Source organism: Herpailurus yagouaroundi, unplaced genomic scaffold (assembly GCF_014898765.1).
Source record: "Herpailurus yagouaroundi ecotype Mexico unplaced genomic scaffold, PumYag 208, whole genome shotgun sequence".
NCBI classification, from domain to species: Eukaryota; Metazoa; Chordata; class Mammalia; order Carnivora; family Felidae; genus Herpailurus; species Herpailurus yagouaroundi.
This window is the reverse complement of record NW_024412439.1, coordinates 1,249,661-1,262,384: the sequence shown is the minus strand read 5'-3', so window position 1 is coordinate 1,262,384 and position 12,724 is coordinate 1,249,661. Positions and strand designations below refer to the sequence as shown.

General features: G+C 57.9%; 1 protein-coding gene across 6 annotated transcripts in view; it reads left to right on the top strand.

Annotated features, from left to right (window-relative positions):
* TOM1L2 (target of myb1 like 2 membrane trafficking protein) overlaps positions 1 to 9,686 on the top strand; it is a 120,993-nt gene extending 111,307 nt beyond the window's left edge. For 4 of the 6 annotated variants that reach the window (XM_040453020.1, XM_040453015.1, XM_040453014.1 and 1 more), the window contains 3 exons: positions 2,521 to 2,580; positions 4,434 to 4,470; positions 5,521 to 9,686. In XM_040453020.1, the coding sequence (XP_040308954.1) occupies positions 2,521 to 2,580; positions 4,434 to 4,470; positions 5,521 to 5,675 (252 nt within the window). In that variant the 3' untranslated portion in view covers positions 5,676 to 9,686. The remainder of the gene's footprint in view (positions 1 to 2,520; positions 2,581 to 4,433; positions 4,471 to 5,520) is intronic. The other 2 variants (XM_040453016.1, XM_040453017.1) reach the window with 2 other exon arrangements.
* The last annotated feature ends 3,038 nt before the right edge of the window (positions 9,687 to 12,724 follow it).

Genomic DNA, 12,724 nt, shown 5'->3' with positions numbered 1-12,724 from the left:
ACTAAATAGAACCTAGCCACCACGCCGCTTCTCTGATGGGGAGACTGAGGCCAAGAACTGCCCAAGCCCCCCTCTCCCTGCTCTGCCTCTTTACCCAAAGTCCTGAGGCTTCTTAGGACAGCAGAGACTCCAGGGCTCCTGAGTGAAGAAGGAAGCAAGTCCAGAAAAAAGTGATATGCTCCAGGGATCTGACTAGCCCAGCCCAGCCGACCCATCGCCCAGTGCTCTGTCATCAGCCTGGCTCCTGGGGCTTTGCCTGGAGGATGCCCTTCCATAAACACACTACTTATTTGGAGAAATCTGGAAGGGGGAAGAAAAGCGTTCCCATGATCCAGCTTTTGGGAGATTTTTGTTTTTGAGGGGGTGAGGAGTTTCTCAGATGTCAGTGTTTGTTTCCTGAGCGTGCTGCCTTTCAAGATTAATCCTCAAGAAAACTGGAGCGTGACACCCAGCCTCGAGGGACTTATTTTTGAGCAGTAACAAAAATATTGTAAAGCCGTATCAGAAGGTTTAAGACCCATGACCCCTTAGTGGCTGTTTTTCAAGCTCCTGCAGCACATTGGAAAGCTCTACCCATCGAACCTCCATTTCTCCTCGATAGACTGAAGCTGGGTGGGTATAAGAAAGCCCAGCACACGCTCCCAACAACTGTGGTTGGCCATGTTTTTTCTCTTTGGAGATGCCGCTAACTTTCCAAGCTTTTGTTTCTGGGAACTTGGCGTGGCGCGCATCCTCCCAGAGGCCAGGCGTTCTGACTTAAAAGCATCAAGATAATGAAAATTGGCATCTTCTGTCACAGGAACATGTCAAGACAGAAGTCCTGCCAGCAAGCGTAAAATTAGCAGATCGCACTCTGCGTGCCTTTACTGCTTTCTTTTCGATGGAGGAGTTGGGTGCTGCCTTAGGGGCTGTTAGCACATCCACGCTGGGCATCTGTGCCCTCTGGAATGAGAATTCTGTGCTCCTTGTCCCTAGGAGTCATTTCAGGGTGATTTGAACTCCTTGACGTTTTTTTCATTCCAACACGAGATTCCCAGTAAGTCAAAGAGATAAAAGGACAGCGTAGACAGAGTCTCCCTAATCTGATCAAGGGGTGGGCTTGAACCTTTATGAAAATGCGTGTGGGGTGCCCACGCTGGGTCTGTAGTGCGGCACGATATACGTTAAGGCACTCCAGGTTACCAGAGCGAGGGGGCTGCCAGCCTCGCCAGGTGCGTGTGTGCACGGGACACCTGCTCGGCACACTCGGGCCGCCCTAGGGGCCCTCGCTCTACCTCACACCCCAAACTCTGCCAGCAGCAGGTTTCCGTCTCTAAGGAGCGGCTTGTCCCGTCAGGGCAGGGCTGGGAATAGGAAATCTTTGTTCTTTTCCTTTGTTAAGCTCATGTTATTTTTTAGATTTGGCAAACACCAAGGCAGTCCTCCCGGTGCTTATTTTAACTGTATTCTTACCCTAGACTGTGACGCTGGGGGGAAACCAGCTATAGACACAGTGCTAGAGAATTTTCTAGAAATAGTGGACTTGTGAGCCGCTATTGCATTCTAGCCAAATGGACGTTTCAGAATCACCGCCCCGGAGGCCTTCCACAGGTGGGCCAGGCATGGAGACTGCTCAGGCACCCATGAGGCATGTCTTTGTTTTCTCGGGACCCAGTCACCCCCACCCCGGCTACCGCTTCCTAGTTCTCAGTTGAACTTTTCTTTGGCTCCCGAAGCGCAGCCAGCCATTGAGAGCTGGGGAGGCAGGGTGAGACTAAAGGAGCCACTGCATTCAGGACTGCTTCGTGATTCTCCCCTGAAGAGACACAAAGACAGCTAAAGCCCCAACGTCGCTTTGGTCATCAAAGCCCCAGCTTTGCCCGCTTGGGTTGGTGGTGAGATGTGCCCGCCTGCTGTCAGCCAGGCCACACCCAGGCCCCGGTGCTCCCCTCCTCCCACTCAGAGACGCACTGGGACACGTTCCGAAATACTTTCAGCGCCCGCCTGACCACCTGCACCCCCTGCTCCGGGCAGACTGCCACCTGGGATCCCCAGTGGCATCAGGGGCTTCCTGGTGTCTCCTCCAGTCACTCCCAGGGGCTGGGCTCGATGGCGGGTAGGCAGGACTCTTCCAAGGGTCCTAACCTGATGAGTTCAATACCAGCCTGTGGGACCAGCGCATTCCTGAGATGATGAGAAGGTGCTTTGCAGCCCTGGGCTGAGAGTAGTCAAAAAGTTATCCATTTCAAGAATGCGTACTGCTGCCCGCCCGCCGCCTCCCCCCCCCGGCCGCCCCCCCCCCCCCAGCGCCCGCCGGTCAGCCCTGCTTCTTAGAACTGGCCACCTCATTGCTTCCCTCACCTGCCATTTCATGTGTGGCTGCCTTGTGTTGCCCGCGCCTGCTGTGCCAACGTGTTTTTTTGCTCTGTGTACGTTTTGGTTTCGTTCTGGGGTTGCTTTTGACGATTTATTTTGTTCGGTGTTCTGTCTCCCCTCGCCTGGCTGTGGGGCTGCCTGACCCGCTGCTTGCCGCCTCCATAGATCCCCGTTGCGCAGCCCTCTGTCATGGACGACATTGAGGTGTGGCTCAGGACGGACCTGGTGAGACTCGACTTTTCTCTTCTGTGTGTGGGGCGTGGCAAGGCAGAGGTGCTTCTGAAGACAGGCCCGGGGCCAGGGGCTGCTCCCCACTGGGGTGGCAGAGGAGGAAAGCCCACTGGGCCCAGCGCACCTGCTGCGGGCGCGGCCCCGGGGCCTCGGCAGGCAGGGCTCTGGCTGGCTCCGAAACCACACACACTTGCCTCCAGTTACTTTTCTGTATCTAGTGTGTGTGTGCTTGGGTTCTTTTGCTTTGGGGTTTTGTTTGGGTTTGGGGGGGATTTTGTGGGTTTTATTTTTATTTTTTCTTTTTCACTGTAAACTGTATACACAGAGATGAGCCAGGTGTTTTTTTGTGGGGTTTTTTTGGTTGGTGTTTTTGCTTTTGTTTTTGTTCTTGTTTTTTTTTATTTTTTACTTGTCATCCCACTTCCCCAGTATGTTCTGGTATCCTGGATTTAAAAGAACCCTTACCCTCGAGACTGTTGTCTCTACCCGCAGAGCTAGGACAGGAAGGTGAGAACATCACGCAGCTGCAGATGGCAGCAGGTCCCAGGAAAGGGAGGGCTGCAGGGACCAGTCCCTCCTTCTGCTGCTTACAAAGCACTTTCCCTCTCAGGCGGCTGCAGGGGAGGCAGAGTGGGGGTTGCTGGCCAGGGGGGCTGACAAAGAAATGCACTCTGGGAGGGGAAGTGGCTTGCCCAAGGTCATGGGCTGGGCAGATTCTCCCTTAGTCCTAGAGACTCCTCATCTCTTGTTCCTAGCTGCCACCTCTTCAGGGGACCTTGTCCCCAGAGCAGAGCATCGTTAACCACAGGATTGGCCTGGCTGGCAGTGGGTTGCCGACTTGGCCCCCTTCTGTACTAGGGTAGGGCCACCTCCCCACAAGGCCAGGCTTTCTGAAGACACTCATTGCCCAGCGAGGCAGGCACCCAGGTGCCATGCCAGGGGAGGAAGAAAACACATCATATTTTTCCCAAGGGAATGCCTGGAAAAGAACTAGCTCTCGTCACAGAGACAAAGCAGGAAGGAGCAAGGCCCTCACCTCATGGGGCGGGGGGGGGGGGGGGCCCCCGGGGCAGAAAGGGGGAGGGACCTGTCTGACAAGGCTGAGCAGATCAGTGGCAGGGCCAGGAAGGAAGCCACGTCTCCTGGCTGAGCCCAAGGCCCTGTCCGCTTCCCCATCCAGCTCCCTTCCCTATCACTGTGCAGTAAGTTCCCAGTGACCACTGCGTTCTCCAAACAGAAATCAAGTCCTATCCACTGTCATCGTTAAGAGCTCTCCGAGCTCCCATGGCTTCTCAGGAACCGGCAGCAGGTGACGGAATCTGGGCCACAGGAGGCCGTGGGACATGGCTTCTGGCCGGACAGCGCTTTACTGCCAAATACTGCTTGGTATCCGGCCCTGTGCCATGGACTTCATGGCTCTGTCCCTTCCAGGCCTCATGCGGTTCCCAGCTGTTGGCATGGACAGCGGGTTCCCAGAGTCCTGTGGCTGCTGAGTGAAGGAGCACCTGAGGGGGTCCTGGGCACGCGCGCAGCTCAGCCTCCTCCTTGGGGCCCTGCTCTGGGAGTGTCACTGGGTGGCCAGAGGCCTGCTGTGGTCCTGCCCTTAGCTTTAAACCCAGAGAACCGGCCTGCGCCTTTTTTTGGATTTTTCTTTCTGGTTCTTCTGGGGGATCAAAGCCTAGAACTACGGAGTTTGGGGTGGTTTTATTTTTGCTTTCTAGAAAACAAAAGTTTCCGTGTCTTCAGTAAGACAAGCAGTATTTTACTGTCACAGAGCTCTGGGCACGGGGAATGGGGGGTTTGGTCCAGGCTGGGCCCTAATACTGCTCTCTCTGCTCCTCCCACAGAAGGGCGACGACCTGGAAGAGGGCGTCACAAGTGAAGGTATGACTGGGCCAGCACCTTGACAGCTCCCCACCTTCTGTTGGCTACCCCTGCCCCAGACTCTTGAGGTGCATAGGGGCCGGCACCCCACTGTCTTGGAGCCTCCACTGCCAGCGTATCTCCCGGTGCCCATCCTTGCTTGGCCTGGCCTCCTGGGCCAGGGGCTTCTCTGCTCTGTCCCAGCCAGGCCCCGTGCTGATGAGGGAAGTGTCAGAACATGTGACTTTAAGAAGGTCACAGAGCTAGTGAATAGTAGGTCCCAATTGCCATCCCAGGTCAGCGTGACCCCCAGATCTGCAAGCCTAATCAGTTTGTCCCTACCCCCGAATTCTTAATCTAGCAGAGAGACAAGACATGCTGTGCAGTCCACAGGGCTGCATAGGGAACTCATTGGGCCTGGCGTTCTGGGACCCCACTTCTGGGGGGCCAGTGGATGACGGGTCGGGTAGGGAAGCTCCCATCAGGGTCTTCCAACCCCCCCATCTCGCCCTCTCCTTCTCTCCCCTGCTCCTCCTGTCTCCCCCACTCCCTGCCACTCTCCCCTCTGCACTGCCTCCTCCCTGCTTTGCCAGACCATCTGGTCAGACCCCCTCCACTGGCAGAACCTTGCTTGGAGGATGAGCATAGGGTAGGGGGATGTTCTCTGCCAAGTGTAAGTGGGGACTTGCCCCTCCAACTTTCCCTGCCCTGCCTCCAGTGCTGATCTGGTGCATGGGAAAGCCCCAGCTTAGAGGGGTTCGTACCTGCCCCTTCCCCCCTGTACCATCTGCAGGTAGCCAGGCTTCCTGCTTGCCCTGGAGGCGGCAGAGGGGGAACTCAAGCCTGGGTCTCTGGGCAGCAGACGGCCCAGAAGCACCCCTAGCTCTGGCTGGCTGCTCCCGTGCCGCTCCCTGCCTCCCTCCTTCCCTGGCAGGCGGCCCAGGCTAGTGTGCTGAGGGTGGGGACAGTGAATGGGGCTCCGAGGGGAGCAGGTGAGATGTGGTGGTTAGAGCCTCACTGTGGGCCTAGCCTCCTACCAACGCTGCCCCTTGCCCTGGTTTTGTGTTGCAGAATTCGATAAATTCCTCGAAGAAAGAGCCAAAGCTGCTGAAATGGTTCCCAACCTCCCCTCGCCCCCAGGGGAGGCCCCGGCCCCGGCCCCAGCCTCAAACCCCGCCGGTCGGAAGAAGCCTGAGCGGTCAGAGGATGCCCTCTTTGCCCTGTGAGCTGTTCTGCGGTTCGGCTCTCCACATGGCAGGTCACTCCTTATTCCCCCGGTCCACACTAGGCACTGGCCACTCCTCCCATCCCCAGTCCTCACTCGGTCCTGTGCTGCTGTGTCTCCATGGAAACGCCACTGTGTTTGCTCCCAGGCCTCCCACTAGTCAGGACCAGCTTTAGCCACCTTCTTCTCTCTGGGTGGTGGGACAGCATCCATGCAGCCAGAGGCTCTCTTCCCCTGCCCCCGCCCCTCTGGCCCACAGGCTCCCTCTACCCATGTGTCCTCCCCAGAAGAACAGGCAGTGGGACCCAGCCCCAGGCAGGGCAGTCCCCGTGGGACCATTTCCTGAGGAGACACCTGGACTGCCTTTCCTCCGGTTTCTGCCCACAGAGAAGGGGGTTCCACCCCAGCCCCTTCCCCCCGACCCCGTGCCCTGCCCCTACCTGACTCAGTGGGTCTCCTTGGACCGGCCTACGCTCCCATGCCCCTGTTCCAGAAAGGGCTTGTCTGCACCTGTGGGCTTGGTCTCCCTCCCTGGAATGCTGCTCCCTGACGCGTGTCACCTTGTGGCACTTGGCGTGCTCGGCACTTTAGAAGGCTCTGTGGGTGCCCTTGTGTGAGGCTTCTCGCCCTCTTGGTCCTCTCTCCATCGCTCAGCTGCTGACCCAGGCCCACGCCAGGCTGGCTTAGCAGCTGAGCCTGGGAGCGAGGGGTCCCCGGTGGACCCAGGGAGAGGGAGAGCCAAAGGCAGTTGCAAAGACGGCATGCGACCCATGGATGATGGTCACGAGGCACACGGCTTAGCTCCTGCAGAGATAACACAACCGTAAACCAAACTGCCCCTCGTCCCCATCTGTGGAGGGGCCCGCACGGGGAGGAATTGCTCTGGCTGCTTGGGAAAGCTTGGTGGGCTTGTGAGCACACCAGGCTCGGGGCTTTGGCCTGGTCCGTGGCAGCCTCTGTGCCTCTACCTCCGGGGCCCAGGAGCAGATGGCTCTGCACCGTATTTGGAGATCCAGTGACCAAGGGGCCGGAGTGACCCTAGGGTCCCTGCACTGCTCCTTGGTGTGGTCTCCGCTTCCTCCACAGAACGTCCTGACAGCCTGCCCTCTCCCCGCCCCCCAACCCCCCTTGCTGCCGATTTGTACCCTCTCTCCAAGCCAACCTAGAAGACTGACAGCCTGGGGCTGAGAGCTAGGGGTTGAGGACACCTGCTCCCGCCACCGGGTGTCTCCTGGCCGTGGGCAGGACGCTCCGGCTCGGTGCGGTCCAGGGGGCAGCCCGCCCCGCCCCGCCCCTGTGCCGCGGTTGGCCAGGAAAAGAAAAATGCTGCAGCAGCTGCTCCGAGCCCGCCCGTGAGTCCCCGGGGCCCGGGTCAGTGTTCCAGAAGGTGCTGCCCAGGTATCGGGGGCAGACGTGTTCCCGAGCCGTGGCGTGGCCAGCCCTTCCCACTTGGCAGCCGGAGTGGGGTCAAGAGGCCGGGCTGGGCGCAGGCCAACACCAGTGCCTCGGGCTCTGGAAGAAGCATTTAGGCCACGGCCCAGCACCTCTGGTGGAGAGCGAGGCGCTGCCTAGCCCAGAACCCTGTGCCCTGGTCCGGGGTCTGGCTGGGGGCCCTCCTGGCAGGACCAGCCGGGGGTGTCACACTCCCGATTCCTCAGAGGATGTGCAGGAAACTCCCCCTCAGAGATCAGAGCTCAGCCAGCCTGACTCCAGCCCTGCCCTCCCTGGCAGCCAGTGCCACGCCTCTACTGTCCCCCCTCACCCCGACCCCACCCCTCGGTCCTCTCCTCCTCTTGTCAACATTGCTCACAGGCAGAGCCCCCTGAGGTCTGCCTATTTGGACGTTAGGAAGTCTTAAGTCAGCTGGCTTGACGTGAGCTGCCGAGAAGGTGGTTGGGATGGTCCGATTACACCTAGCGACCCAGCTAGTACCCTCCAGCGGCCTGGAGCGCTGGTCTCTGTGAGGGCCAGGGGCCCGTCCCTCCGCAGCCAAGCCCGGCAGCCTCTGAGGGAAGAGCCAGCGTCCCCGCCTTGTGGAAGGAGAAGTCCCCCCCAAGAGCAGGAGCCTGAAGGGCCCAAGGGGAGAGGAGGCTCCTGGCAGGGAGTAAAGCCGAGGCCTGTGTCTGTCTGGGGGAGAACCCAGCACAGCTGCTCTTAGTACCCACAGTCCAGAGCTGCCCCCCAACTCCAGGCAGGGCTTGGAGAGTCCTGGCCGCCCCTGGGCGGCAGATGGTGATGGAGCCTATGGGCTGGCAGGAAGGCACTGGCTCACACAGGGGAGAGCCCCCTGCCTTCCCGGCCTACAGCTGCCCTTCCTGTTGACAAGTCCCGTCCAGAGGCAGCCTGCCCCTACCTGGAGGCTGAGGTGACACATGCGTGAGGCCCGTGCAAAAAGCCAAGCAGGGGCCCAGGTGGCCTTAAGGGGGTGCTGCTCAGCCCTTTCTGTCCTGTGGCCCGCAGGCACCCTAGGCCACTCAACCACTGGTTCCCTTCCATGTGGGGAGCACAGCTCCCAGGCTCCCTGCTTGGGGAAGGGAGCCGAGCTCCGGCAGGAAAGCTGGCCAGTGCCTACCCCCCGGGAGAGTGAGACCCTCACGAGCCACCAGCCGCTCCACAAGTGTTAGAAATCACAGATACAGTATGTACTTAATTACACTAAATTATTGCTGGGATTCCTTATAAGCACTAATTATACCTGATTATAGGTTAAAATATTTATTTTGTCAAAATATTTTCTTGGGAATGTGTTTAACCTTTTCTGTGTTCATTGTGTGCTGAGATGAGAAAACTAACCATTTCTTCCTGCCTACTTTTGTGGCCAGTGGGCAGCTGACCCAGGGCACACTAGTGGGCTTTGGGCCAGCCTGGCCCAGAGCAGTCCCTGCCTGGGAGCCCCCCCTCCCAGGGACTGAGCAGGCCGACGGGCCAGGCCGAGAGGTGACCCGCCTGCTTATCAGCCGGCACGGGACAAGGGGTCTCTGAGCTGAAAGGGCTTAATGCTGGCTGGGGCCGGAGGGAAGGGTGACTTCGTCCGTGGTCCGTCCTGTCTTTCTGTTTTGTCAGCCCCATCGGTGTGAGTGACTGGGCCATCTGCCTTGGCTCACTGCCCTTCCCTTCCTCCCCCTGGGGTCCAGAGCAAGGGGGCCTGGGGAGGTGTGGGGCCCTCACTGTCGCTCAGGGCCTCCCACAGGGAGAGTGGTGGCAAGGGCTGTGGATAGCGGTGGCAGCAGGCACCTGGACCCCTCCGGCTTCATGGAGCAGACAGTTGCTCAGCCTCCTACACTCTTGTCCCTCCTCTTCCTTCCTGCCGCCCACCCCCACTTTGTCTCCACGTCTGCTACACACGTTTCTAACTCAGTCTGACCCAGCCTTCTGGATGGTTTGTGGAGGACTGTGGGCTAGCAGGGGAAAAGCACCATGCAGGAGTGCCGTGTTCTCTGCCTGGCCCCAGCCGGCCCACCACGAGCCTGTCCTCCATGTGCTGTAGGGACTCTGGGCCCCTCTGCTCGTCCACCCCCATGGGGAACAGCCAGCTTCACCACCATGGCTGAGTGTGCGTGCCCCCAGAAGATGCCCCCTGTGGTACCCGCCTCTCCCAGTGCCTGTCTCCGGCCCTTCCTGTCCACGGGGGTCCAAGCCAGGCCGCCCCTGCGGCCACCATCTGTCAGCCCTGAAGTTCTACTCTCGTGTCTGAAATCTCCAGGCTCCCCTGGAGAAAGGGGGATGGATATTTATTTTCTAAAGTTTGCACTTAATTTGTGAGGGTCTCAGGATGGGGGGGGTGGGCTGTTGAAAGAGAGATGTGTTGAGTTTGTTGTCCAGTCCTGGAAGTCTAATGTTCTGTCACTGTTGTGGGTTTCTGTGGGCAGAGCCGGTTCTGGAGGGTGGGTCGGTGCACTCGAGGCTCAGCGCGTCCATCCACCCACTGGCTCTCCTTCCAGATACTGTCTCTCTAGTTTGGGTTCTTGCATGTAAAATACAATAAATAAATGAACAAACTGTTCCTGTGTGATCTCTATGGAGTCAGCTGTGACTGTCTAAAGGACCTGCCAGTTCTGGGCACCTGCTTTTTTGTGTGTGTGTGTGTGTGTGTGTGTGTTAATTATTTTTGAGAGGGGGCAGGGAGGGAGAGCTGGAGGAACAGAGAGGAAGAGAGAATCCCAAGCAGTCTCCGCACTGTCAGTGCAAAGCCCGATATGGGGCTTGAACTCACGAACCGTGAGATCATGACCTGAGCTGAAACCAAGAGTCGGACACATAACCCACCGAACCACACAGGTGCCCAAGGGCACCTGCTTTCTCTAAGCAGGAGCTGCCCCAGGGGCCCCGCTAAAGGAAGCCATTCTGGAAGCTTGCTCCACTCCCCCTTCACCCATGCCCAGGCTGTTTGAGGGTGCCGGTGAGTCTGGGCTAAAGGAAAATCCCCATGCCTGTTCCAGTTTGGCTATCTGGGGGCACAAGGCTGGTTTGGGGGTGTTGGTTGTAGCAGCTGGAAACCTGCCATGGCCTGCCTGCGAGCTCTACCAGAGCCCGTGGTTCTTCCTACGTCTTATGCCAGGCCTTAGGCACGTTGCGGGAGGCCCTCAGCCCTGTCCCAGGTATCCAGGCCTTGGGCAAACAGGCCAGAGCCATCTCCTCCTGGGCTCCCCAAAGTTAGGCAGGCATCCACCGAATCCTCTGGACAGCTTGTGCCACACACTGAGTTTAAAAGCTGTTGCTCCAAGGACCACTCCCCGCTTCTAGAAACAGCTTTATCGAGATCTGATTCACATAGCATACAATGCACCCATTTTAAGTGTCCCATTAGGTCGTTTTCAGTCTATTCGTAGAGTTGTGCAGGGACCTCAAGATCCCTGCATCACCGCGATCAATTTTTGAGCATTTTCATCGCCCCAAAAAGCAGTACCCCACACACACCTCCCCACACCCCCCAGCGCTCTCCGTTTTAAAAGGTGTCTGTCCTGTCCTTTCCTGGGAGCTGGCCACTCTGGGTGCTTGCTGCCAGGCCACGGTCCTCCAGGAAGCAGGCCCAGAGGCGCAGGGGTCCTTGAGCAGCACATCATGGGAGCCACGTGGTGCCTGCATCTTCTCTGAGTGGCTCAGAGGAGCCTGAGAGCCCTTTAATCCCTACACCACACAGGGTTTGAGGATCTGAAGTGGGGTGGGCTTATCAAGCCCCCAGGTGAACCTGGAAGAATTGCAAAGACATCTACCCAACCTGTTGTATTCAGGTGAAAAGACAGAGCCGGGAAGACCCACACACTTACCTGGGTTTGCCCAGCGCTCCAACTCAGACCTCGGGCCTGGAGGGGTGGGCAGCAGGCGAGGCCATCCCATCCACCTTGAACACCAGCCCTGCAGGAGGGCGGCTCAGGCGGGGGCTGCCCTGCCTCCTGGTATAGGGCAGGAGGGACCACGACGGGGGGCCGCGATGGGACCATCCCAGGTCAGAAGTGGCAGCACCCAACTCCCAGTTGCTCTAGGGAGCTCTGTGGAGGCTCTGCCTGTTTCTGGCCAGTCAGAATGAGAGGCTCCCACACCAGGGGAGTGTGGGAGTGGGCCTCTGAAGGTTGGGAGACCCCCCAGTCCCCAGTCCCGGTGAATAGAAGGTGTGGATCCTGAGCCCATTCTCTGCCCCCAGCCCTGTACAAGGCACTGTGAGTGCCAGAAGAGGCCCGAGCTCTGTGGACAGTGGCTCGGCCCTGAGATACCACCGTGGACTTGCCAAGACACGCGGTCAGCGCATGTTCCTGAGAGTTTGCTGTGTACCAGGTTGGTGCTGGAGGGGAGGGGCTGCTCGAGTCCTACCCTCAGGGAGCTCCCAGCCTGGTTCAGTTCCCAGAATCAAGGACATTCTGCAGCCAGGAGGCACTGGAGCCCTTTTCCAGGGCTTGCAGGACCAGGAGGCTCTGGGGGAGCAGGCAAGGCCCAGAGTAAGGAGCTGCTGTGTGAAGTTTCACTGGGCAGGCCAGCCACAGGAGGGAGAGGGTGGTGAGGCAACTCTGACCTAACTGACCAGACTCCTGGGAGGGACCTCAAGATCCCTGGCAGGGACTTGCCAACATGCATTTCCCCAGTACATTAACAGCTGTTCCTCAAAAGGGGTTCTATGGAGAAAAGTCTGGGAAATGTAGAAGTAAAGTTAAGCAGTGTTAAGACCTCTTTAGTCAAGATAAAGGTGGTTTGTGGCCCAAACTGCTCAGAGATGCCATATCGGAACTTTTTTCATTGTGGTAGAAAGACGTTTGATTTAGTCAGAGAGAGGGATTTGTTGACTTATGTAACTGAAAAGTTCTGATAGTTCAGCTTCAGGCATAGCTGGATCCAGGTGCTTAGGGATTTGGTTAGTAATTTGTCCCTCCCCGTGTCTTGGCTCTGCTTCCTCCGGGTTGGCCCTTCCACGTGGTTAACTGAAGGCTGCCTGCAACTCCAGGCTGACTTTCCATAAGCAGAGAGAAGGTACTTCTTAATAGTTCAAGCAAAGTCCCAGAACCCACCCTGAGAAACCAGGCTATTAGCAGAGAAGGGATGAAATCTGAGGAGGCGGGGCACCTGGCTGGCTCAGTCGCAGAGCAGCACCGGTTGTACGTTTGAACCCCATGTTGGGTGTAGAGGTTACTTAAAAATAAAATCTTTAAAAAAAGGAAAACTGAGGAAGCATCATTAGTCACTGCAGCGTGGGTGGAGAGGGCCAGAGATAGGACTGACACACTGAGGGGTGGAGACTTGGACAGAGACAAGCTTCTGGATTCCTCCTCAACCTTTGGTTGTCTCCCTTCATCACAGCCTGAGAGGAGCTGCTAGCTATAGGTGCCCTCCCCAGAGATCTGGAGGGGGCACTGTGGGACCACTGTGGGTCTTCTCATGGCTCACGCAGGGTCCCCCTGCTCGCCAGTCACACACTAAAGCATCTGAGGAGGACAGTCTTTTTCCAACCCATCTCCTTTCCAAGAAAAGAGTCTCCTTATGGTCCCCAGGGACCAGGGGCAGAACAAGAGGACTTGAATAGGCATGAGCCACCCAGAAATTCCACTTTATTTCAGAGGAGCC